This window comes from Zeus faber (genome assembly GCF_960531495.2).
Source record: "Zeus faber genome assembly, chromosome: 13".
NCBI lineage: Eukaryota > Metazoa > Chordata > Actinopteri > Zeiformes > Zeidae > Zeus > Zeus faber.
This window is the reverse complement of record NC_137198.1, coordinates 22,096,120-22,121,829: the sequence shown is the minus strand read 5'-3', so window position 1 is coordinate 22,121,829 and position 25,710 is coordinate 22,096,120. Positions and strand designations below refer to the sequence as shown.

At 45.0% G+C, this 25,710-nt stretch overlaps 1 protein-coding gene across 1 annotated transcript in view; it reads right to left on the bottom strand.

Moving 5' to 3' along the window:
• dicer1 (dicer 1, ribonuclease type III) overlaps positions 1-23,566 on the bottom strand; it is a gene marked incomplete at both ends in the record, with an annotated part of 38,549 nt that extends 14,983 nt beyond the window's left edge. Inside the window, 19 exons of the mRNA XM_080011741.1 lie at positions 785-960; positions 1,238-1,343; positions 3,173-3,355; positions 3,950-4,103; positions 4,217-4,430; positions 6,332-6,511; positions 6,993-7,132; positions 8,907-8,982; positions 15,576-15,708; positions 15,921-16,075; positions 16,538-16,780; positions 18,733-18,865; positions 19,670-20,142; positions 20,709-20,877; positions 21,025-21,185; positions 21,364-21,498; positions 21,877-22,007; positions 22,143-22,305; positions 23,453-23,566. Coding sequence (XP_079867867.1) covers positions 785-960; positions 1,238-1,343; positions 3,173-3,355; positions 3,950-4,103; positions 4,217-4,430; positions 6,332-6,511; positions 6,993-7,132; positions 8,907-8,982; positions 15,576-15,708; positions 15,921-16,075; positions 16,538-16,780; positions 18,733-18,865; positions 19,670-20,142; positions 20,709-20,877; positions 21,025-21,185; positions 21,364-21,498; positions 21,877-22,007; positions 22,143-22,305; positions 23,453-23,566 — 3,239 coding nt within the window. The remainder of the gene's footprint in view (positions 1-784; positions 961-1,237; positions 1,344-3,172; positions 3,356-3,949; positions 4,104-4,216; positions 4,431-6,331; positions 6,512-6,992; positions 7,133-8,906; positions 8,983-15,575; positions 15,709-15,920; positions 16,076-16,537; positions 16,781-18,732; positions 18,866-19,669; positions 20,143-20,708; positions 20,878-21,024; positions 21,186-21,363; positions 21,499-21,876; positions 22,008-22,142; positions 22,306-23,452) is intronic.
• Positions 23,567-25,710: the final 2,144 nt, after the last annotated feature.

Below are 25,710 nucleotides of genomic sequence, written 5' to 3'. Positions count from 1 at the left end.
GTTGTGACGCTCACATGCCCATTGTAGGTGCTTTCAGTGGTGGACAGGGGTCAGCATGGACACTCTGACTGGTCTGCAGCTACACAGCCTCATACACAGCAAGCTGTGATGCACTGTGTGTTCTGACACCTTTCTATCACAGCAGCATCAACTTTTTCAACAATTGGTGCCACGGTAGATCTTCTGTGGGATAAGAAGCCTTCGCTCTCCCATGTGCATCAATGAGCCTTGAAGGTGACATAAATAAGGTGCTGCTTTTTTATTTTTTAGGCAACTTCCAATTTTTAATTCCGACCATCTGATCATGACTATTGAGGTACTGTTTATAGATACGAATTTGATCACAACTACGATTGCCCCCCCCCCCAACCCTCACAGAGATAAGTCATTTAGTAATACAAGGCAAGCCTTCCTCCATACTATACAAATAGGTGTTCAACTTTATTCTTAAAAAAAATGTTAAAATGTATTACTCACACCTAAGGAACATTTTATTTTTTCAAATTATCTAATACCTGAATCAATGTAGCCTGAAACTCAATTTTGCATACATGCAATTTGCATGCAATTTGCATGTAGATTAAATGTAACAGTCTAACTAAACACTAGACGTTTGGGTTTTCTTCAGAGTAGTGCCTGTATAATATATTGGACAAAATAACTACCCAAGTTAAAAATGACCTGATTACACCTTTTAATTATAAGCCAAAGCGCACCATTTTTGGGTTATTGTATGGTTGAAAACGGAATACTAAATTAAACATTGGTATTTTCTAGAACCTACCTGAAGTCAGGGGGGAGGGTCTGGGCTCCAACCCCAGCATCGCTGGCCGTCTGGGCCCTCAGCTCCTCTGCGGTGAGCAGGCAGTGGAGGCGGTACAGGATGCTGGGCAGACACACTGCCTTCCTCCACAGCGATGCAGGGATTGGGTGGATGGCGCACAGCTCTGGAACCAGGATCTGCAGAGGGCGAGGCGAAGCTCCGGTCAGAGGAGTCCATGATGGAGTAGGGTTCAATGTACACAGGAGGCAGTAGGGGGTGCCAAAAACACTCAGCACAGTAAAACAGGCAATCATTTTTCTCCTCTCAGCCTTTTTTTTTTTTTTTTCTTTCTGCTTTGGTGGAATCTTGTTCTTTATAAATTGACCTAACATGGCTGAACAACATCTGACCCATCCAGCCTATTCTTCTATTTTGGAATGTTTTTGGCGGGTGTGATGGGGAGGATGCGTTCACCTGTTTGTTCTGTAGACTCTCCCACTTGGCCTTCCTCTTCTCGGCGCTGCTGAGTGGCAGTGCTTTGCCCTTCTGGTTGAGGTGACGGGGAGTCAGCAGGTTCAGTCTGCGGAGACAAGACTGTCCATGATGACCACAGATTTTGCACCATATGCATGTATTCTATCTTCTTTGTTTAAGGCTATTTTTTTTACGTCCTGAATAGTAAAAGTAACACTTTTACCTTGAATTATTTGGTGTTATTTTGTGTGACACTCATTTTGGATCACAGACAAAATTAATTGATTCATGTGTGGTTAAGCTATCTTGGTTCCACAAGAGTTTTTTATTTATTGCCAACAGCCTAATTGTGCATCTTATTGGCTGCTTCATACATATGTGACTGCTGAACGGTGGACTATGTTGAGAAGTCCCGCAAAGCAACTTGATTGTTTTTTTTAGTTTCTTGTATTTTATTTTTTTTCCATTTTTTTTTATATTACCAAAGTTTAAAGGTTGAAGAACCCACTCAATATAACAAACACCAGTTTTAGGATGACTAAATACTTAGTTTGTCACCAAAGGAAGCTTGTTTTCGTCTATGTGTCTCGGTCTGGGGTGCATTTTGTGGGCGTGGTTATCTATTTGCATCTTTGGTGTCACTGGCTGTTGTTGAAGGGTTTCGTTTGAAGCCCCTCCCATAAACAAAACCCAACGTGGCATCGTTGTCAACAGACACGTGCTTGTTTTCGATCTATGATGAACGAAAGTTTCACGAGTTCCTAGAGGTTTTTATTTTCAACATCATTTATTTTCAAAACCATGACTCCAAAACTGGAGTTACTCACCCGCTGCTGAACCCGGAAAAACAGCACAAACGGTTCCTTTGATGCAAACATGCAGATCAAGATCATCCTTCCATATTCTGTGCGACCATTTTAATATAATAAGGTTTCAATTAACTCTGACTACATCGGGTCTTGGCATTGTAAAAAAAAAACGGGGCGGCGCAACGCATCAGAGCACACAAAGACCTGACGTTTTCGTAACAATGTTTTAAAGAAACAGATAAACCCCAGAAGCAAGAAATTTTACTTCTCCGTGAAAACATATCGTCCCCGTGTTGTCATGGATTATGAGAAGAGGGCGGCAGAAGCTCTCAATTATATCTCTGAACGCAATGTGAGGTGGGGTGCTGCCAGAAAACAACAATTCCCAGAATGCACTGGTTATAGGTTAGAAAAGTGAAAGATCTGACAAGTGCCATTTTCTTAAAACTATCATTGTTACAAACAATAAAGGCGGGATGTGGGAACGTTTAGAAGTTACAGAATAATAAAGAGGTTATGGTACTATAGTGAGCATTAAAAAAAATTATTTAACTTAAAATTAAAGGTTTAATTTAAATTATGCATTTTCCAATATCTTTATCAATGAATGATTCAAATAAATAACACACTTCGGGAGAGCATCATATTTTCACATTTCTATATGGGGGAGTGGTTGGGGGAGGAGTAAACCAGTTATCGTTCCCACCCATTACCTAGAGGAGTTTAGATGTACCAACATTTAAATAAGCATATCTTCAGATTTCAATGTATGACGTAATTTGAAAGCTTACAACCTGCACATTTATGATCTGTAAAAAACTGAAAAATGGCCTTGGCCTTCTTGAGACCCAAAACACCAGGCACTGTCACATAATCACTTTGGTTGTATAAGATGTACACTTTCATTGGATGGGCATTAAAAAATTCTAAAAAAATATTAATTTCCACCGATGCACTAATGCAATTTTGGTTCAAGGTGTGTTCAAAAAGCATAACTTTCTAAAATATTGGCCTCTCAATATATGTCTCATCAGAAATAAAAAAACAAGTCCTTTATCATCAACTTGTTAAACTAGCTTGAACATGCTTTTGGTGAACTACAACTGTAAATCCTGTTGGAGCTCACCTGGAGGAGGTGTGGTCCACGTCCAGCAGCGGCTGGTTCAGGTTGGACAGGTCCAGGTTGTACTTGGTCTTGTAGTATTCGGCAAACGTCTCGTACTCGGGTGATGGGAACTTGCTGAGCGGCGTCAGGTCTGTGTACACATCCGCCACGTAGAAGCGGTGCGGCTGGTCGAAGTTGCGATACCTGGAAGGATTTGGACAGGTTACTCGGACTCCAAGGGGGAGGTGTTGGATTAAAAGGGGTGGACTTTTATGTGCCTATATCTTTTAAAAGGCATCTGGAGGAAAGCGCCTGTGAGAGGTTTAACACCATTTACCTACCAATGTTTTTTGTTGATGCATCTAAATCACAGATAATCAAATAAGACCATTGGCAAGAATGTTGGCATTTTTAGGATATAATGATTTTAAAGTGGTTTTATTTTATTGAAAAAAAAAAATCTGTCTCTCACTTTCCTCTCTGAAAATAATACATGCTGCCATAAGAATCCTAAAGCAGCCCTTAAAAATGTTGTCTTCAAACTAGAGACTACCCATTAAACACCCCTCCCTCTCCCTCCCCCTCCCCCTCTCCCTCTCTCTCTCTCTCTCTCTGTGGTTGGTTCAATTAAGTCCATATTTTTTTTATGATCATAAACATTTTCAGCGCTGTTGGGCCCTGTGACAAGGTCAAAAAAGTAAATGACAGTATTTGATTTTGAAAACAACAATAACGTTCCATTAGATACAACTGATCCATGATGTGAATAGAGATTAGGGAGTGTGTGTTTGCCAGTACCTTGGAATGATGACGGCGTCCTGGTAGTCCTCCAGCTTGAAGGTGAAGGGGTTCTGCTTGGTGTACTGGGTGGTGGGAATGCCGATGCGGGCCTCAGACTTCTCAATGTCCTCCATAAACTTGAAGTCCAGGTCCAGGGTGTTGGAATCCCCAACTGTGGGAGGAAAAACAACAACAGATCTTAAACTTGCCAAAATTTCTCCCCAATTATTATTATTATTATTTTTTTTTTTAAGCGGTCTCAGGCCGTTGGCGGGAGTATCTCACCGACGTTCAGTGGCAGGACGCAGTAGGCGGAGTCGGCATGCGTGGGCTTAAACTCAAGCGCCGGCTTCTCCAGGCGGAGGATGTGGGAGAAGATGTACTGGTGGAGGCGCGTGATGAGCTCTAGCTGCGCCACCGTCAGCGTGAAGCCTGACTTCTGCAGCTCAATAGAGATGGTCACCTCGCCGGAGCGTGTGTACACGGGGAAGTGGGGTATCTGGGGGGGAGGGGGTTACAAGAAGGAAAGGGGATTTAGTACAAAACTAAGCCCCTTTCGCACCTACAGTCTATTCCTGAAATATTCAGGAACATTTCCTGCAGGGGGTCATATGTGAATGGGAGCAGGGAACAATATTCAGGGAAGTCTGTACTGCCAATTTCCCACCTTAAGACCAAGTAACATTTCAAGGAAAATGCCGGCACGGCTGTGTTGTGAATGAAAGCAGTAACATTGCAGTGACAAGCACGTTAAGGGTAATGTCCATCTGACGAAAGACTACGCTGATGACATATTTGAATCTGCGACTTGTTCACGGTTGCATGTTTCTGATTCAAGTAGATCACAAAATTCTTGTCTTGCAAACTTGTTGAATAATAAATACAATACAAGAACATTGGCACCGGACAAAAACTGCTCCCTCTGCCATGTTCCTGAGAATAATAAGAGACATCTTCCGCTGCGTACACTTGGGCCCTTTCTCAATCTGCGTTCTTGTCTGTACTGGTGAACTTGTGAAACGTCCTCAGGCGCAGCCTAAGTAGTTCCAATTCAAAGTACGCATCAAGCCAAGTCTCGTCCAAATGCCCGGATCTGGACTTGCTCCGCCCATTTGATCGAGGATACATCGGTGGTGACTTGTGTGGACTTGGGACAGCCAAGTATCCCAGAATGCATTTCGCAGAATGACCGTCCTGCGTCCTCCCGTCCCCGGGAGTCTGTACTCCCGAGTCGAACTTGCCAAGTCTGAACTAAGAACTAAACTAAGTCCACAAGTCCGGACTTCGCATACTTGGTATTGAGAAACGGCCATGGCCTTGCCACATCATCTCCTTTGGATGAGGTTTATGGTGGTTGGCACCCCAAAGTGTTGCATTATCGCCATTTGCTGCACTGTACCTTGCCCCATCTATTCCGGCATTGCCATGGCATGTGTGAAAAGGCGCAAGACGGAAATGTTCCTGAATGTAGCAGCATGTGTACATTTGTACATTGTACAGTGCATTGCACTGCTGTCTCACAGCAAGAAGGTCCTGGGTTCGATTCCCGCCTGGGGCGCTGTTGGCACCGTGCTCCGGCGGGTTATCTCCCAAATAGGAGCCTTTCTGTGTGGAGTTTGCATGTTCTCCCCGTGCTCACATGGGGTTTCCTCCACCTAAACGTCAGTAAGGACCCCCACCAAAAACATGCACACATCATCGTCTGACCAGCAATGGACACTCATCACCTGGTCCCCAGGCGCGTCCACGAATGCTGCCCACTGCTCCCGGCTGTGGCCCCGGAGGAAGGACAAGCCAGGATGGGTTAAACGCAGAGGCCACATTTCACCGGCCACCATCCAAAGCGTGTGCGTGCACCTGTTGTAGTGTGGTGTGCTGTGTGACAATTAAAGATTGTTCTTCTTCTTCTATTTTTAAAATAACCTTAGTTGGTTTTGAGTACCAATATGAATGCTGAGATTTTCAGTTACTTTAAGTAGTAAGTTTGCAGATTTCGAAGGGGAAAACATGAGAATGTATTGTTCTCGGGATATAATTTCCCCATCACACACAGCAGAAGTCAAGTCAGTCACTTTCCAAAGTTTGATTTCAGACCCACATTGCAGAAACCGAGAAGCAGAAAAGCAGCCAAGCAACAATGAATAGAATACATCCACAACTCCGGTGTGCAGTCATGAAAATATAAATTTTGGAGTCAAGAAAAATTGTCGTCGTTCCCCTCCCAATTATGTGCCAAAAACATTGATAAAGCCTGCAACGGATGAATTGGCGAATTGAGTATTAACCAAAATATTTTTGTTATAATCAATTTATGGTCCAAAAAAATTTCTGAAAGGACAATATGTAGCTAGGAACATCAGATGACTTATTTTTCTTAGCTAATGAGACGGGAGCCCTTACCCGGGGTATGGGCTTGGCGGTGAGGATGCCGAAGCAGCGTGTGGTGTCTTCGGGGGGGTAAAGCTTCCTCCTGCGAAAGTTGAGCTCGTCTGGGAGCGGCGTAGTGAGCACCATCCCCACCACATACAGGTAGTAGCACTGCTCGGGCACCGCGTAGCTGTCCCGCAGGCACTCTGGGATCTGTGGGGGGAGGGAGCGTAATGAGTCCCACTGTGTGACATATACTATCATCAAGTCTATTTCCAACCATACTGGATTAAATTTACATTTCCCTGGCATCAAGTATGTTGAAAAAGCGACTCCGGAAAATATTTATTATGTTACAATTTGGATAATAAAAAAAAAAGGGCGAATATCACAGGTTTCCAATGATCAGGTTTTTTTTCAAGGACTTCTCAAGCACTTCAAGTACAAAAGGGGCTATTTTCAAGGTATTCCACTGCCTAGATGTCTGAGGATGAAATTCAAGCACTTCAATCAACTCAATGAGCTGGTAAGAACCCTGTCGACTGCAGCATTAAAACGGCATCAAACTCAATTCGACACAGTGGAGATTAGTTTAGAGTTTAATTTGGTGAACCTCTAATTAGAACATCTTCTGTTGTGTTCCTGGTTCTTGGACCTTAGTGACCGAGCTAAAAGTAGAAATGGCCCCCCTTACGGCTTTGGGGTAGCACTGCCTCCGCTTGGTGGAGCCAGGCCGGCCAGGGACGCTGGTTTCCTCCTCATCGTGGAGATCCAGCTCCTCTTCGTACTTCACCGTCTCCTTCCCCACGGGCATCAGGTGGTCGTCCAGCTCCCCTGGGGGAGGAACGTACATCCACCAAGGTTAAAAGAAAAAAAATGGTGATCACGAAAAAATTCATCGGTAGCAGACCTGCCAACCTTGAGAAAATATTTTGAGTACCACAGTAGTGTGACAGGGAGTCGCCGTGGTCAAGTTACTGCAGCTTAAAGACTCATCAGCTATTCACACCGTAGTCGTCTCGCAACGAGGTCAACCGCATCGTATGCGAGCTACTACGCCACCGTATACTGTAACAGTATACTAATTTACCTCATTAGGATATACCCCTTGAAATACATCATCTCGTAAAGTTACCGAACACGTTTACAGAGTGATGCCATTTTCTAGGCTGATTCTTATTTTTTATTTATTTTTTTTATTTAATATAAGTCTGAGATTCCGATATCCAATCTGCTGTAGGTCAATGACAAATACATTTTGTGATCTGATCCCGCTCATGTGATTGGACAGCCGCACATACGGACGACCGCTGCAATTTTTAGTTTCCACAATAGTGAGATTGCTGATTCTGACACTGTTTATTAATGTTCATTATTCACTATGGAACAATAATAGAACACGAACCTGTCACTGGGTTCTAATAAAATATAATATGGGACTGTCACTGATTTTCAGTATAATTCAACCTATAACTGGACACAACATATAACTAACATGGAAAAGTTCAGTTCAAATGAAAGTCCAGTCCATTTAATTGCAAATATAACTTTCTATCATACCCCTTTTCTACTGCACCAAAAACCCGCTAACATCCGGCATTTGTCGCCAGTGGGAAAGGAGGGAAAAACCCGGTCGCCCCATTAATTTTGGCCCCTTCCGCTACGCGTGTTGGAATTCCGGACGCTGGCGCATAAATAGAAAGGAATATCCATGTATCATTCCACAATTTCAAATCCCTTTTAGAATCCAAAATCAGAAGTTATTGACTATTTTCCGCATGGGGGATCCCGAAATGTTGAGAGGGATGTGTGGGGATCGCACCGTGGGGAACACAGCGGGGAACCCCCACGCTCCTCGCCGGCAGAGCAGACGCTCCGCTGTAGAGACAGGGATAGAAACGCAGTCTGCACTAATTAGAATATTGTCAGGCCATAAAATATTTATCCCATCTTTGGTTACCTTGAAGTACCTCCAAACAGCCGCCATTTCCTTTCTTTCACTTTATTTTTCAGCATCAACTACGCAACTACTTTACATTACGTCCGTATGGAGTTTGAGTATCAGAGCATCTTTAAGAGTACATGAGCACAGTGTCGGACTTATACATTTGACCGTCAGAGAATCAGACAATATATCTGATCGGCTGGTCACCGGTCATGAAAACTGGCCAATCGATCGGTGCATCCCTGTTCCAAAAACTTTACATGTCAACATTACGGTCACATTTTTATGATTATTACTCCCCCACTTACCACTTCCCATTTTACCACAGCAATGTAGCGTCGGTGGATAATAAAGTGCCACTGTGTATAAGTGGATGTTGAGTGGGAGGAGAGGGCTTACAGGACCACAGGTCGTAGCATCTGGTCCAATCCCAGGAATGTAGTTTAAATACTGAACAAATGTAGGGTATTGTTTTGTATGGATTAATTTGTTTTCCATAATTAAATTACAATTAGATAGATAGATAGATAGATGGATGTTTTGCTTGGTTTCAGCTGGCATTTCGTACCTGCATATTTTGACTAAGAATTGCGTGGTTGGTTCACAAAATGCGTGCAGGTTGGCAGGTCTGCTGTATTACGTCCTCAATCGTGAAGGTTTTACCTATTTTGTGAAGCTTCTCGCAACACAGTAGTGCAACTGCCTTCTCAGCCAGCCTGGAACAGCTCATTATAGGACCCTGTGAAGAAGGAGGACACAATCAAAGCAATTTAAAATAACTGTCACCGATCGTAAATATGGTCACGCAAAACTGGAAAACCCAATTCACAAGTGACAACACAGATAGAATAAGTACAGTGTTTTGAACTAACGTTAAGCTGTAATATAGGGTTATTGAATATGCAATTAATGGAAGCCGAATAAGCTACTGAATACATTTCAGTAGCTCCCAGAGTAATCTCACACACACACACCATATAGCCCTGTTCACCCCAACCCCCGAGTCAATTTCTCAGTATTGATACTCTGCATCACTGTGTTCCAAAGCTTGCTGTTAAAGAGATTTTCTTGGCTTCCGTAATTCCCCTGAAAGTAATTTGCACTGGGGATCCCAGAGTTAGCGGTAATAAATGATTTTACTGTTTTGGATAATGGATGGGACCGGAGCCATACTCCATCTTTCTTTGATGTTGCTAATCTCGGTGGGTCTTGTCTTCATTTTGTTTTTGTCTTTGTCTTGGCTGGCTTTCGTGAGGTTGCACTGGGCAAATGTTGTGGAGGTCCATAAGTTTGGTTACTGTTTTGTAGTTTGATGACTCACCGGTAGTTTGATGATTTACCATAGACTGCTGCAAATTCCCTGGGATCTTGTCACTCTCAGGTTTGAAGCGCTGACATACTTGACAGTTTTGGATAAAATAATTGACATCAAGGCTCATGCGAGGCCAATATGACAGCTTGCCGTCTCTTGTAGGTTTTTGTACCTGCCACGGTGACCAGCCAAGGCGACCTCGTGGATCATCTGCAGCAGTTGTGGTCCAAGACTCCGGGAATGAGGATTCGATAGGTGGTTTTGTGAAGCAGCTGGAGCACTCAATAGACTTTGTCCTCCAAAATGGTGTACTTTGTTGAGTCCGTTAAGGTTACTGCTCCTCCGTCCATCACAGCCTGGTACAAGTGCTGGCAGTCGTCCTGCTGTGCACTCCATATCTGGGCATCCAAGATGGGGAATCAACGGTAAAGCAAAAGGAAATCAGGCCCTTCCCGGTCCATTCGGTGAAGTTGTGTCCTTTTCAAAGCAATATTTTTTACGGAAAAATTACAAATTCTGTCCAATATCCATTTGGTTCAGATTCATGAAATCCAGTCCCAGGACTATGAGAAAGGCAAGGCTTTAGGATGAAAGAACTATCACCCAGCTAAGTACAAGTATGATCCTGCAGTTTCACGACTGCATGCCACCGCAATGGCCATCTCTCCCCCTTGTCAGCTAAACCCAAGGGTTTCCCCATCACAGGGATTTTAGTGCTTGTCCTCCTCCTTAGTGGCCCCGCACAACTCCTCATGCAGAGCTAATGGTTATAGGATCCACCAGTTGGCGAGGAAGAGGTCTGGAAGCAGAGAAGGGGAAATCTCTCTTCCCTGGCTGCTGATGCAGTACATCGTCATATTGCTGCTGGAGGATGGGCGAGATGGAGGTGGAGGTTGGGAGGTAGGTTTGAGATTCTTCCTCTTATTAAAAGAAAACCAACAATTGTGTGGCGAATTGGGTCCTTTACACCACTAACAGAAGGTTCTAGCAAGTCTTGTCAAGTGGAAGATGTGTGTGAGGTGGTGTTGAGTGTTCCGGGGTGTATCTTGCTGCAACTGCTTCTCTCTGTCCTTTTCCTTCTGCTGGCTGAGTCTCTCCGGGGCATCCACTGGTGCCACCCCAATGCTCCTCAGCTGACTCGGTAAAGATGGGCGTATGTTCATTAATATGAGCTGGATGATTTTCCCTCCGAGATATCCGTTTTCCACCGGCGTCAGAGGGCTGGATAGATGTAAGCAAAGTACTGGATGCATCACTCCTCACCTTGCGCCCATGTCCTGATCCGCTCTTCCAGTTCATCAATATCGTACTCTGAGAGAAAGGCCAGCAGACTTGGTCTCAAAATCCGTCCATGTTAATGTTTCCAACCTCAACACATCCCACCAGTCGTGAGCCATGCCAAAAAGGACCCTGCCAAGGGTGGGGAGAAACCCCTCATCTGTGAGGGAGTTCAAAGCCAGATTGTCTCGACACTACTCCTGGTACATCAGAGGGTCAGTACAGTCTGCCAAAGCAAGGAAACTGCAATTGAATAGGGCTTCTCCCAATAACCTTCTTCCCAGGTCTCCCTGGATAGGCGAGCCGACCGTGGAAGGAAAAGGCGCTGGACAACCACCCGGTTGCATGGTGGAGTACAGTTGCAGCCGAGCTTCAACCTCTGGTTGTACTGTTGGTAAGGAGGCAGATGGAGGTGGGGGTGGAATGGTGGTAGTTTGCACTGCGGTCGATTGCAATGAAGGGTGTGGGGTTCCAAGGGTCAGTTCCTTTATGGCACTTCCCACGTCCCTCAACCATACAGTGCAATTGCTCTTTAAATGTTGTTTCTCCCTGTAGGTGTGTGACAATGGCCACCATTGGAGTTATTACATCATTGATGTTCTTAACCATCTCAGTATGGTGACAGTCTCCACTTGAGTGTCTGAAAACTGCATCCTGGGATACTCTGTATGGGGTATAAGCAGTCTTGTACTTGTTCCTGCATCCCATTAAAGGCATGTTTAAGGTCCGAAATTATGTCTAGCATTTCCTGATAATTAGTTGGTTGCTCTGCTTTCCATTGCAAGCCTCCCTAGCCAACGAACTGAACTCCTTTTATGCGGGGTTCGAGTCTGGCAACAACACCGCTAGCTCGCCGGCTAATTGGAGTTACACCGCTGGGGATGAGCGTGCACTCTCAGTGTCCGTGCACGATGTCAGGCTCTGATGCGGGTGAACACCAGGAAAGCTGCGGGCCCAGATGGCATATCTGGACGAGTACTGAAGACCTGTGCTAAGCAGCTAGCTCCGGTGTTCACTACAATATTCAACATCTCCCTGGCTGAATCAGCGGTCCCGTCCTGCTTCAAGAGCTCCACCATCGTTCCTGTCCCGAAGATCATTTCTCCTGCCTGCCTGAATGACTACCGTCCGGAGGCCCTCACCTCGGTGGTCATGAAGTGTTTTGAGAGGTTGAATAAGGATTACATCTGCGCCTCCCTCCCCCGCACCTTGGACCCGTTGCAGTTCGCGTACCGGCAGAACAGATCCACAGATGACGCGGTTTCCCAGGTAATGCACACCACGCTCAAAATCTGGATGGCCAGAAGGGGGCCTATGTGAGAATGCTGTTCATCGATTACAGTTCAGCCTTCAACACCATAGTCCCCACCAGACTGGCTGTCAAGCTGAAGGAGCTCGGACTGAATGCTCCGCTGTGCGCCTGGATCCTGGACTTCCTCACAGCCCGCCCCCAGGTGGTCAGGGTGGGCAAGCACACGTCAAGCGTCCTCACCCTGAATACAGGATCCCCCCCAGGGCTGCATCCTCAGCCCCCTAGTGTACTCCCTGTACACACGACTGTGTGGCCAGGTCCCGCTCCAACACCATCATCAAGTTTTCTGACGACACCGTTGTCGAGGGCTTGATCACTGACTGCGATTAGAAGGCCTACCGCGAGGAGGTGGCTGACCTGTCACTCTGGTGCCAGGACAACAGCCTCCACCTGAAAGCCAGCAAAACTAAGGAGCTGATTGTGGACTTTAGGCGAGGATCACAATCGAGGATGCACGTGCCCCTGATGATTAACGGGATTTCTGATGACAGGGTGAGCAGCTTCAAATACCTGGGAGTCCACATCATAGAGGACTTAACATGGACTTTACTGTGGTACACTCTGGTGAGAAAGGCGAGGCAGCGTCTTACCACCTCAGGCAGCTGAGGAAATTCCGGGTCTCGGTGAGGATCCTCAAGTCCTTCTACTCTGGAGCAGTGGAGAGCATCCTCACAGGCAACATCACTGCCTGGTTTGGGAGCTGTACTGCTCAGGACAGGTGGGCCCTGCAGAGGGTGGTGCGTTCAGCTGAACTGGAATTACCCTGCCCCCCTTGCAGGAGTTATACACCAGGAGGTGTAGTAGCAGAGCCCGCAGGATCATGAAGGATCCTCATCACCCCAACAACGGACTGTTTCAGCTGCTGCGGTCAGGCAAGCGCCTCCGCAGTCACGCAGCGAGAACAGAGAGACTGAGACTGAGTTTTTTCCCGCAAGCCATTAGAACTGTCAATGCTGACCTCACCAGGGGTCCTCACTGAGCCACACACATAGGCTCCACGACCTACTTTACTATATGTAGCATACTGTACCGCATACTGTGTCACTGTTCTGGGTTGTTCGTGATGCCGTATTGCTGCACCGTACTGTTGTATACTGTGCTGTGTTATCCCAAGCACTACCTCACTTTATTCACATGCCACTTTAATGCACATATCTGTATATAGATAATTGCCTATTCCATAAACATAAGCATATTCCTTCTACCTATTCCATTATCTTGTTTTATTTTATAGTATTTTATTCTATATATTTTAACTTTATTCTATAAGTATTCAACGTACTGTATTGCGTTTTAGGAGTCAGTTAGTTGGTCTATTAGAAAGAATTTTTTTCTAGGACATAGTGTGTTATCGCCGGGTGCGTTGCATCACATTTCACTGCATATGTATGAAAGTATGTATATGTATGTGACCAATAAACCTCTTGAATCTTGAATCATTGATGAATTATGCAATTCATTTCTAAATAATCTTTTTGTAGATCAGCTGAGATGTATGCATTATTGATCATGAGGCTTTAATAGTGGAGCAGCAAGAGTCTCATCTCCTGTGAGTTCCATGTCCAGTAATGATATTTATTCCTTTCCATTCCTTTGTCCAGAGTTAGGATTATCTTGTTGCCCAGCAGTGGGTGGGACTATCCGACTGGAGATATTCTGGTTTACAGAGGTTAACGGTTGCAGTTGTTCCTCCTGGCCAGCAGTGGCAGTGCTTCCCAAGAGGGATCCAGCAAATCCAATAGTTCAGTTGTCTGTTTTATTGTCTCTTGAATAGTTTGCGTTTGGTTGAGTAAGTGTTTTTGAATGTAGCCTCTTAACGCCTTTGCTTGCCCTTAAAACCAGGGCTTGGATTTGGTTTGTTTGGCGTGCGCAAGACCAGTTTGAGAGATTCTCCAGATTGTTAACGTGTAAAGTAATTAACGATAAATGGTTTAGTTCATTAAAAGCACTACTTCACATTTATCTTTAATACAGATAAGATGGAAAAAATATGACTGTTGATCGCATTGTCGATTTCAGTGGTGCTGCTAAATGTTGTGCTGCTGTTCCTACATTTTTTTAACGAGGGAGCACCAGTACTTCTAATGGAAAAAGTTAGTCTGGAGCCCTGCAAGGCCAAATTGTGATGGCTAGACGATTGGGTCAGTGCAACTCCAAAATGGCTGGTCTTGTGGGGTGTTCCCAGTATGCAATGGTTAGTACCTACCAAAAGTGGTCCAAGGAAGGACAACCGGTGAACAGGCGACAGGGTCATGGGTGGCCATGGGCTCATTGGTGTGCTCGGGGAGCGAAGTCTGTTCTGATCCCACAGAAGAGCTACTGTAGAAAATACTCCTGAAAAAGTTGATGCTGCTATGATAGAAAGGTGTCAGAACACACAGTGCATCACAGCTTGCCGCATATGGGGCTGCGCAGCTGTAGACGGGTTAGAGTGCTCATGCTGTGCAGCGCCACAAGTGCCTACAATGGGTACGCGAGTGTCAGAGCTGGATCAGGGAACAATGGAAGGCGGCCAGGTCTAATGAATCATGTTTTCTTCTACATCATGTGGATGGCTGGGGTAAGGTTCAGATACGATCAAGCATCTGTGGGATCTGTTGAGATAACAAACCCGATCCATGGAGACCCCACCTCGCAACTTACAGGACTTAAAGGATCTGCTGCTAACGTCTTGGTGCCGGATACCACCGGGCACCTTCAGAGGTCTTGTGGAGACCATGCCATGGTGACCATCCATGGGTCAGAGCTGTTTTGGCGGCACGAGGGGGATCTACACATAATTAGTGCTTATTAGTGGTAGTTTTAATGTTGCTGTTGATCGGTGTAGTGAGACATGACAACAAACGCCATATATTGACCCACTCAACCCAACCCCCTGAGTCAATTTCTCAAGTTCTCTGTTTAAGCAAGATTTTCTTGTCTTCCGAAGTCCCCCAAAAGCACTTTGCTCCAGGGATTCTGGAGCTACCTCCTGTACTCCGTTGAGACGAGGTGGAAAGTTCCCGGGAGTGGACTGCTCCCGGAGTTGATGGGTTCCAGGAACGGATGGCCCAGGCGATGAACGAGGGAAATCCGGTGGATGCCGTGGTGAAAAGCGACCAGTCGGATCCGGTCTGGACGGAGAGACGACGGACTAAGCACACGGCAGACTTTAAAGCGCTGCCAGGGGTAGACAGACTTACGACCAGCACTTTCTGAATGCCCCCTTAGTTCCACATAGGGGTGTGTGTGTGTCTGACGTAGGGGGTTGCGTCCTTACAGGCGCAGATGGCCACAAACTCCATGACCAAGGCATCAAAGACAAAAAATAAATGTCTGGAATTGAAACAAAATAAACTCTGTAACCTGTAGGAACCCAGCATGTGTTCAGTGCTGGCAATGGATAGAAGCGCCAACAAAAAAACAACGAGAAAATCCCTTGAGGCTTCACCTTGACAGGAGCTCGCAGCGGGGAGTTGATGGGCAGGTACAGCGTGGACTGGTAGCGGCCATCTTTAATCTCTACCGTCTTGCACTTGGGCGCCAGGTGGGTGAAGGGGTCGCTGGGCAGCCGAGCGCAGTACCTGGAAGCCAGAAAGGAGAGGACAATGGATTAGTATCACCACCAAATCTAGTTAGTTGTAGATTCCCACTTTGTTGTTTTGGAAATACAACTGGTGCAAATTATGTTCTGGGATTTCTACACTGAATAGTAAGCACATTTGCAAATTAATCTATAAAATCTTGGGAGTTGGCTACAAAGAAGATGGAGACATCCCACGGCTCAGACTCGCACCTGTTGATGTGTCCAATAGCCGTGTTGATGGTTACTCTGGGGCCTCCGTCCTCGGACCGCAGCACATAAGGCGGGATGATGTCATCGTCGTCCAGGATCTGCTCCACTTCAAACTCGCTCACCTCCGCCGACTTGGAGCACTTGTTCCTCAGGATCTGTTCAAGCCAGGAACCATACTTGTAGTTAACTTTCAGTCACAAAACATAAAGACCCAAGTTCCAGACTGAAGACCACACGGAGCCGTGGAAGCCTAAAAATGCCTGGTGGAGTTCTACCCCCACCAAAAATGACTGCATTGACCCAGATATCCTGGCGTTTCATTACTTTACAACAAAAGGAAACAAGCGAGCAGGGTTCGTGGTTCCCAAGCAGGGAACGCAGGTCCTTATTTTGAGAACTTTGCATCGGTCAAAAACAGTTTGTCTCTGGGAACCCAATCCAAATTATTTTATTGTTATATATAATTTAGTCCCATCTTCCATACCTTACTGTTGCACATTCTCTAATGGCACAAATGTCTTTGATATTAAATACTGGTAAAGTTTAACTATTTTCCCGATTGGGAACCAACACCCACTCAAACACTGATCCATTCATTCTCACTCCGTCCATCTTACCTTCTCTATGGCCTTGTAGGTCTTGAGGTCCTCCTCGAAGGTTGTGGTCCGCTCGCTGTCGGCCAACATGATGTAGTTGGAAACGGGGGCGCGCGCCCTGCCTTTGGACTGGACGTAGGAGCGGTACTCGGTGGGCAGGTCGAAGCGCACCACCAGGTTGCACTTGGGGATGTCCACGCCCTCCTCCACAATGCTGGTGGCGATGAGCAGGTTGGTTTCGTGGGCACGGAATTTGCGGAGCACCTGTAATGACAGGCAGATGTCAAAACATCAATGTGAAAAAAGGCAAAATAAACTGTACCAATAACCGACTAATAGGTGGAGTAACACAATTGATTATAACAGTGTGTGTGTGTGTATATACATACACCGATCAGCCACAACATTAAAACCACCTGCCTAATAGAGTGGTACCTCGACTTACGACTGTAATTCGTTCTATAAGAACGGTCGTATGTTAAAACAGTCGTATGTCGAAGCAATTTTTCCCCATACACACTACGCTCATATTTTTCTATGATTTCCTTCTTAGTTCCAATGGGAATCATTTCTTTTTCCCATCATCCTTCTTCTTAGGACTCCTCATGAAGGCATGAAAATAGGCATCTTGAAAATAAACAAACTACACAGCACAAAGACAGTAAATAAGAAAAAAATATATCGATAAGCCACGAACTAGGCGCACACACGATGTAGGTTGCCCGCTGACTGACTGCTGACTGACTGACTGCTGTCCGACTGCTGACTGACTGCTGACTGGCTGCCGACGCGCCAACTGCAAATTTCCACGGTGGTATCTTGGAGCAGTCGGTTGCAAGTCGATACAAATTTTTGCGACTATCCCTCTCCTCTCTTGGATTAGTCGTAAGTAGATGCAGTCGTAGGTCGAGCTACCACTGTATAATGTAGGTCCCCCTCGTGCCGCCAAAACGGCTCTGACCCGTCGAGGCATGGACTCCGCAAGACCTCTGTGAAGGTGTCCTCAATAACGGGCACCAAGACATTAGCAGCAGATCCTGTAAGTTGCGAGGTGGGGCCCCCATGGCTTTTTGTTCCAGCACATTCCATTCTCGATCGGGCTGAGATCTGGGGAGGCCAAGCCAAAACTTTGTACTCTGTCACGTTCCTCAAACCATTGCGGAACAATTTTTGCAGTGTGGCAGGCGGATTATCCTGCTGAAAGAGGCCACAGCCATCAGGGAATACCGTTGCTATGAAGGGCTGTACTTGGTCTGCAACCATGTTTAGGTAGGCGGTACATGTCAGAGTAACAACCACATGAATGCCAGGACCCAAGGTTTCTCAGCAGAACAATTTGGCCAATGTCAAGTGGCTCAGATCCTTATGCTTGCCCATTTTTCCTGATTCCAACACATCAACTTCAAGTACCGACTGTTCACGTGCTGCCTTATATATCCCACCTCTTGACAGGTGCCATTGTAATGCAATGATCAATGTTATTGGCTGATCGGTGTGTGTGTGTGTGTGTGTGTGTGTGTGTGTGTGTGTGTGTGTGTGTGTGTGTAATATACAGTATATATATTTCAAGTAGAGCAGGGAAATAGGTTCAATAGCATTGTTTATTGTATTTTATGGTGATGAAATAAGCATTAAACACAATTTTGTACTCTTAAAATAATGGCATAAATTAAAAATGAACCAACATTTCCCACAATATCAGACCTAAAATTTTGGAGTTTCATTTGAAAAATCACAGTTTTGGTTCAGCAGTTCTTTGGGTTTAACTTTCAGTTAAATGTGAGGAACTTCAGGTAATATGAAATCTTAAAAATATCCAAGAAGACTACAATTATACAGGATATTCCCACTGAATATGGTGTAAAATTCCCTACTTAACATCACAAATTACTTAAAATGACCCAACCTTTGTGGCAGTTTAGCTCGTTTTGTCAAATAATTTCCTCCGGTCCTGGCAACTGAAGCCGCTCTGTACTTTCCGCTAATGGTTTGGGCTTTTGTTTTGCTTGTTGCCTAACAACCATGTAAAATGTATTTAACTGGACTTTCGGAGGTGTCCATTAGTCTCAACCGCTGCCTGCAACTGCAACCCATGTGAGCACAGTATTTTATAAATCCTTCTGGACGCCTGCAAGTCGATCGGTCCAAGTTGATCAGTGAAGCTTTGTTCGTTTTATTGGTGAAATGACACAGCAAGATAAAATCTATTTGTGTACCTCCTCCTGTTTCCTGAACTCCACCTCCATCTGCTTGTTACGTGGCTGGTTCTTGCCGATGCTGTGGCCCGTGATGAAGTTGCTGCTGATGTAAGCCAGCTCGGGGTCCTGCTTCCCTGCCTCCTTGATCAGACTGAGGATGGAGAAGAAAGAGAGAATGACACTGAGTGATGAATAACAAGTTCCACTACAGAGACAATGCAATAATCCCGCTGTAAGAGTCACATGAGCTTGACAGTTGTGGGTGAATTCCAGTATTCCTAGCAGTCTTTCGACCCAGACCTACATGGGTCCTAGGGTTGGGCGATCGTTTCTATCTTTATATCGTCAAATCGTGGCAACTCAAGCGTGATATGCGATCTGATCGCATACAAACTGGATATGCTCAGCCCTTCTTATTGATTTTATCCAGTCCATGCCTCAGAGGCAGAGAAAGAGAGGTAGAACTATTAATGTGATTGTTTTCATTGAATAATTTATCTGTTGAGCATTTTTTTACACATACATAACATAACATAACAATAACAATGTCTCTATTTAAAAAAAACTGAAAAATGGACGACACTCGAACTGATTAACGGGGCTCAGTTGGGGGGACATGCTCCACCACTCCAGAAGAAACATCTCTAAATGCACAGTAGGGTGCAGATTCTAGAGATAATCCTTTCGATCGTCAATATAAGATCCGATGGCAAATCGGCAAAAGCCTAATGGGTTAGGTAATAAACTAGTTCCAAAATATAAATAAATACTGACTCAACCTGTACAGAAGGTAGGGGAAGCATGGTACAGAGTGCTGAACCTTAGGCATCATCGAGTGGGAGTGGCATCAAACAAGAACATTGAAACTGTGACTTAACGAGTGGCGTTCCATTCAAGTTTGGGGTAAAAAAGTTATCTTCTCGTGAGTACGTAAAGCAGTGAACCAAACACTCACCGGTTGAGGACTACAGCAGTGTAGCGCCTCTCCACAAAGACGATGCCGCACAGGATGTTGGTGAAGGGCGAGGGAAAGTTGGCCTCGGGCTTCTCCTTGGCCTCGGCCTCCTCGTCCTCGTCTTCGTCCTCCGAGTCGCTCCACGACACATAGTTGTCCTGGTTGCGGTTGTTGTACCACTCCACGCTCTCGAACTGCTGGCGCTCGAAAGGCTTGTACTCATGCAGGATCTCCAGCAGCCGCAGCACCTTGGGCGTGACAAACTTGAGATCGAGCGCGGCGGGTGAGAAATGCTCCTCGCAGAGCGCGTGCACCTTCCGCAGTGCGGTGTCGGTGAGCAGCAGGAACTTGCGGTGCAGCTCCTCCTGCTCATGCTTGATGTACTTCTGCAGCTCGCGCACCATGATGCCCGCCACCTTGTCGGCGCACCAGGGCCCCAGCACCAGCAGCACGGCCCGGCAGTCACTCAAGATCTAGGGAGCGGAGAGGTTAAAAGTGCTGTGGTTAAAAGAAGCTAACAAAAATAATAATAACACTACTAAAGGTCGCCAGTAATGCCTGGCGCAGGGTTCAAAAGATTTTTTTGGCCCATGACCACGTTTTTAGGTCACAAAATTATCACCAACACCAAGAGAGACAAATTACCATTTTTATGTGTCACAATTCATATTTAGGACTTAACGCAATATATTGAGGCTAAATGAGAACCTTTCCTGCTGTCCTTACTTTCAAATGAAGTTACTCCATTCATAGCCCAAGTGCAGATATTCCACATTGCATATTAGGGAACTGTTTGATGTGAATTTAAGTTAAATCACAGAGCTGCAAATGGATTCTATAGAAATTATGATTTATAAAAATTAAAAAAAAATTCCGTAACACATTTAAGTGGAAATACTTGTTTGTCTGAGCAAATTGCAGACCTAGAGCTTAATACATAAGCATACCTGCATACTTGTGAGTGAGAACCAGGCTTTAAAAACTATTCTCTGAACTTTAACCACGTTTCCACCCAGCTAAAGGAGGTTTGTGTTCTCACTTGTTTGGATATGAAGGTGGGGTCCCGGTCTTCCCTGGCCACCGGGACGTTGCAGTCGCCGAGGAAGTGGAGCGCGTCGTCCAGCTCGTGCTGCAGCCGGGACGACAGGCCGCTCTTGTCCAGGTACGGGCCGCAGTCCAACACCACCTCCCTGGGCTGAGAGGCGTACCTGCAGGCGGGGAAATCACAGGTTTCAATTCCAACTTGTTTTTCTCCCCCAAGACCGTTTTCCACAGTGTAATGGTTCACGTCTGGGTTCTGTGTGAACCGATGAGAGTCAAGCAGCACAATTAAGGTGCTTTAATAGGTGAGATACCGGTCCAACACCACCAGGTCGGTGGCTGTCTCAGCGTTGCTCCTCAGAATGCGCTCCAGGTTTAGGATCTTCTCCTCCAGCTCAGACGGGTCGCACTTCCCGTTCAGGATGGAGGCGGTGAGGCCCAGAATGCGCGGGCTTCCCGCCGAGCCTTCGAACAGCTGAACAGTAGAGAAGGAAGAGAGAGGACGGGCTGATCCTTTACTACAGGCTCACGGAAAGAATCTGGTGAAGTTCAATTCACCTTTACAATCATCGTTTGAGACCCACTTTCATGGAACTGAAGTGAGCTGTTTCGGAGAAAAAAAGGTTTGACCTCAAGCCTGACTGGGGACTCACTCTCATGATCTCCCGGTAGGGGTGCTCCGTGATGGCCAGATGGCACTCGTCGAAAACCACCAGGTTTATTTTACACAGTGGCAAGATTCCGTTCTTCAGAACATGCAAGAATATGTGGCACGTCATGACCAGCACCTGCACATGGGGGGGGGGGGGGGGGGGGGGGATGGCAAAGGTTAATATCGAAAACAGAAAAAGGTTGATGGTGAAATCAACCGTGTCACCAGCAGGGTTGGGGGACATTGGAATCAGTTCTAAATGTATAAAAAAATAAATAAAAAAGTATTGAAGCACATTTACCTCCCACTTACAATCCAATTACAAGCCGCCCACGAGAAGCTTTATTGTTATTAATGTCTTTTCGTGGCTATGTTGGTCATATTGGATTATTCACACTCCAATGATGATCGCACACGTATTGCTCTGAGCTCAAATGGGTAAAATGAAACGCGATCCTGGCATGTGAAAGGTGGAAGACGCCATTGACGAGAGGTAGTTGTTAAGGGATTGCACCTGGTTTTCTTCCATCTCGTGGCTCCATCGTTGTTCTGTCCAGGCGGAGGTCTCCTCCACGCTGGTGTACTCCCCCACCTGGAGGTCAGAGTGGGTTCGAACCGCGGCCGCCTGCTGAACCACAGACGAGGCTGGGAGGGTAAAAAAAAGAAAATGACCAATTCAATGTTCTCGTTTTTACCCAAGAAGCAGTATTTTAACACTTGATTCCAGTGGAGTACCTTTAAGTCTTGAAAATCTAAAATCGTGCACCATCACGTGGTTACCTGTATTGACCAGAAATATGGTCCTCTTTGCATTTTCTTGGAAGTCCCCTCGGATTTGGTGGGAGAGCTCTTTAGTCAAGAGAACGGCAATGAAGGTCTTCCCTGAGCCAGTGTTCAAGCAGACGATAGTGTTGTGTTCAAGAGCTGCTTCAAGAAGTTCTACCTGCAACACGGGAAAGAAATACTTTACTGACAATGTACCAATAAAGGTAATACAGACCTGCCATCCTTGGGAAAATATACCACACTAATGTAACAGGGAGTCTCTGTGGTGTTTGAGTTACTGCAGCTAAATGACTCCATCAGTTATTTACACCGTAGTCGTCTCGTAACGAGGCTAATCACATGGTATGTGAGCTACTATGGCTATATAACTGTATACAGTATACTAATCAATCTCATTAGGATATACCCCTTGAAATGCATCATCTTGTTAAGTTACCGAACATGTTTACCAACTAGAGATGCACCAACTGTTATTTTCTTGGCCGAATTCCGATTGAAAAAGTAAAATTTAAAAAATCGGACTTGTCGATTCCGATTTTGACCGATTCTGATTTTCATTCAGTTGTATGTTTATAATAAAACATTGACTTTTAAATATATTTTACATTGTCGTCCGATCATTTTGAGTTCATATCCGTGACCGGAGAAATTACATTTTCTTATCATTTGGTCTCTTGGATATATCTGCTGTATGTCAATGACAAATACATCATTTGCTCTGATCACGCTCACGTGAGTGAACAGCTGCACATATAGACTACTGCTGCACTTTTTAAGTAACCACACGCTGATTTTGACACTTATTTATTGTTCATTATTCACTATAGAACAATAATAGAACATGAAAATGTCCCCAAGTCCAATAACATAAAATACAACATGGAATGGTCACTGAGTTCTGATAAAATGTGACTGTCACCAAGTTTCAGTATAATTCAACCTGTAACTGGACACAACATATAATTAACATGGAAATGTCCAGTTCAAACTTCAAATGAAAGCCTTTGACATTAAGTGCAAATATAACTTTCTATGATATATATACTGTATGGTACTTGATATTCCAAAATAACATCCGGTTCAATTCCAGGGATGTAGTTTAAATACTGAATAAATGTAAAATCGTGAAACAAAGGGTGGTAATCTACTCTGAGCCGCTGGAGGCGTATCCGCTGAAGGTGCTGAATCCACACCAAATCATGGGCGCAGCCTCTCTCAAGTGTCAAATATCACTCATCCAATAAATACATATAGAAATCCAAATTTAGAAAAACAACAATGGGCTGTTTTTCTTTGTTTCTTGCCTGATATTTCCTTGGGGTGTAGATGTTGTCGTGGATGGCCTCTTGCTGCCAGGGCAGACCGAAGAACGGCCCCATGGCTGAAGAGGCAGGGGTGACGAGCTGCAGGCCGGCCATGCTTCAGTTAGACACAGGAGAGAGAGGGGGGAGGAGGAGGAGGTGGGGGAGTGGGCGGGGGGAGGGCGGGCGGAGGTCGGGGCTGGGCTCCACCTGTCGTCCGCTTTATCTCATTTCATCCTCCCTCATGCTTCAAAAGTTCACCTTTGCCCAAGAAAAGAAGGCCACGGCTTACAGACGACAGCTCAGATGCGACTGAGTGTTTTTCCGCCTCTGCGTCCTGTGTTTACTCACAGATAGGATCAGAGGTTCTCTGGGGAAGGAGACAGCGATCAACCTGGGCTTCATGATCTCATCGTCAACTCCTGCAGCTCTGTGGTGTCGCTCATCGGGCCCTGACCTGGGACACAAGACACGGCAATGTTAGGGAATCAGATACTGGGCCCACTCAAGTCCTGTTGTTGGTAGGGCTGTGCCCCGGTTTGAAATGGGTAAAGACTGGCTTATTGATAAACGCAGACGTCAAACAGTTTTCGTTCAGCTCGCACAGAAAGAGATGTCCTATTATTTTAGGCGACATAAACGCCGCAAGCATAATATCGCAGCTTTCATCTCTCTGACCACCCAAAGTAGATGGCAAGAATGCTTGTGGACACAGGTGCAAGCTTTTTGCATGTAAGGGAGGGAACACATTTTTATATATATAAGAGTCAATTCAGTTGTAAATTAGTCCTTTATTGTTCAAATACGACAAAGAAAACGGTATTGATCAAGTAACGGACCAATAAGCGCTATGGATAAGATTAGAAGTAGTAGTATCGGTAAAATGCTAATACCCATCCCTAAGTTGTTGGCATCAAACAACACCCAATACCAAAAAATCAGATACCAAATAAAACACGTCAGACCGTAAAGAAAACCAACTAGGTTTTTTTAAAGCATATAGCATGTCAGATTTCTCCAATAGAGAAATAAATGTCTTAATTGTCCATCCTTATGTTTCCAAGGTGTAGTTCACAGCAACAGCACTGTCACTATTCAAAGTGGCCTCTTTGTATATACAGGTACATCTCATAAAATTAGAATATCATGAAAAAGTTCAATATATTTTGTCACTCATTTCAGAAAGTCAACCCGTATATTATATAGATTCATTACACATAAATGAATCAGAGTGAAATATTTCAAGCCTTTATTTCTTGAATTCTGTGCATCTCCACTTTTCCTCCAGACTCTGGGACCTTGATTTCCAAATGACATGCAAAATGTACTTTCATCTGAAAAGAGGACTTTATACCACTGAGCAAGAGTCGTTCTTTTTCTCCACAGCCCAGGTAAGACGCTTCTGACGTTGTCTCTGGTTCAGGAGTGGCTTGACACGAGGAATGCGATATTTGTAGCCCGTGCCTAGGATTGGTCTGTGCGTAGTGGCTCTTGATGCGCCGACTCCAGCCTCAGTCCACTCCTTGTGAATCTCCCCAAATTCTTGAATGGATGTTGCTTGACAATCCTCTCAAGGCTGCGGTTGTCCCTTTTGCTGGTGCACCTTTTCCGACCACACTTTTCCCTTCCACTCAACTTTAGATGAATGTGCTTGGATACAGCAGTCTGTGAACAAGCCGATTCTTAAGCAATGAGCTTTTGTGGCTTACCCTCCTTGTGGAGAGTGTCAATGACTGTCTTCTGGACATCTGTCAAGTCAGCAGTCTTCCCCATGATCGTGTAGCCTACTGACCCAGACAGAGACCATTCAAGGCTCAGGAAACCTTTGCAGGGGTTTTGAGTTCATTAGCTGATGAGGGTGTGACACCATGACTTTCCAATATTGTACTTTTTCACAATATTCTAATTGTCCGAGACACTGAATTTTGGGTTTTCATTATCTATAGCCACAATCATCTATTTCAAGAAATAAAGGCTTGAAATATTTCACTCTATGTGCAATGAATCTATATAATATATGAGTTTCACTTTCTGAAATGAGTGACAAAAAACATTGAACTTCTTCATATTCTAATTTTATGAGATGTACCTGTATACAGTGATAGTTAAATAAAAGGTGTTTTATAGCAGAGTTTACTTTTTTTTTTTTTTTTTTTTTAATTGAATGTGAATTGACCAGTGACAAAATATTTGCTTTTAGAATAATCACACGACGAGCAGAGTCAAATTTTCCTCTTTCTTTCAATACCTGAGCAGATCAT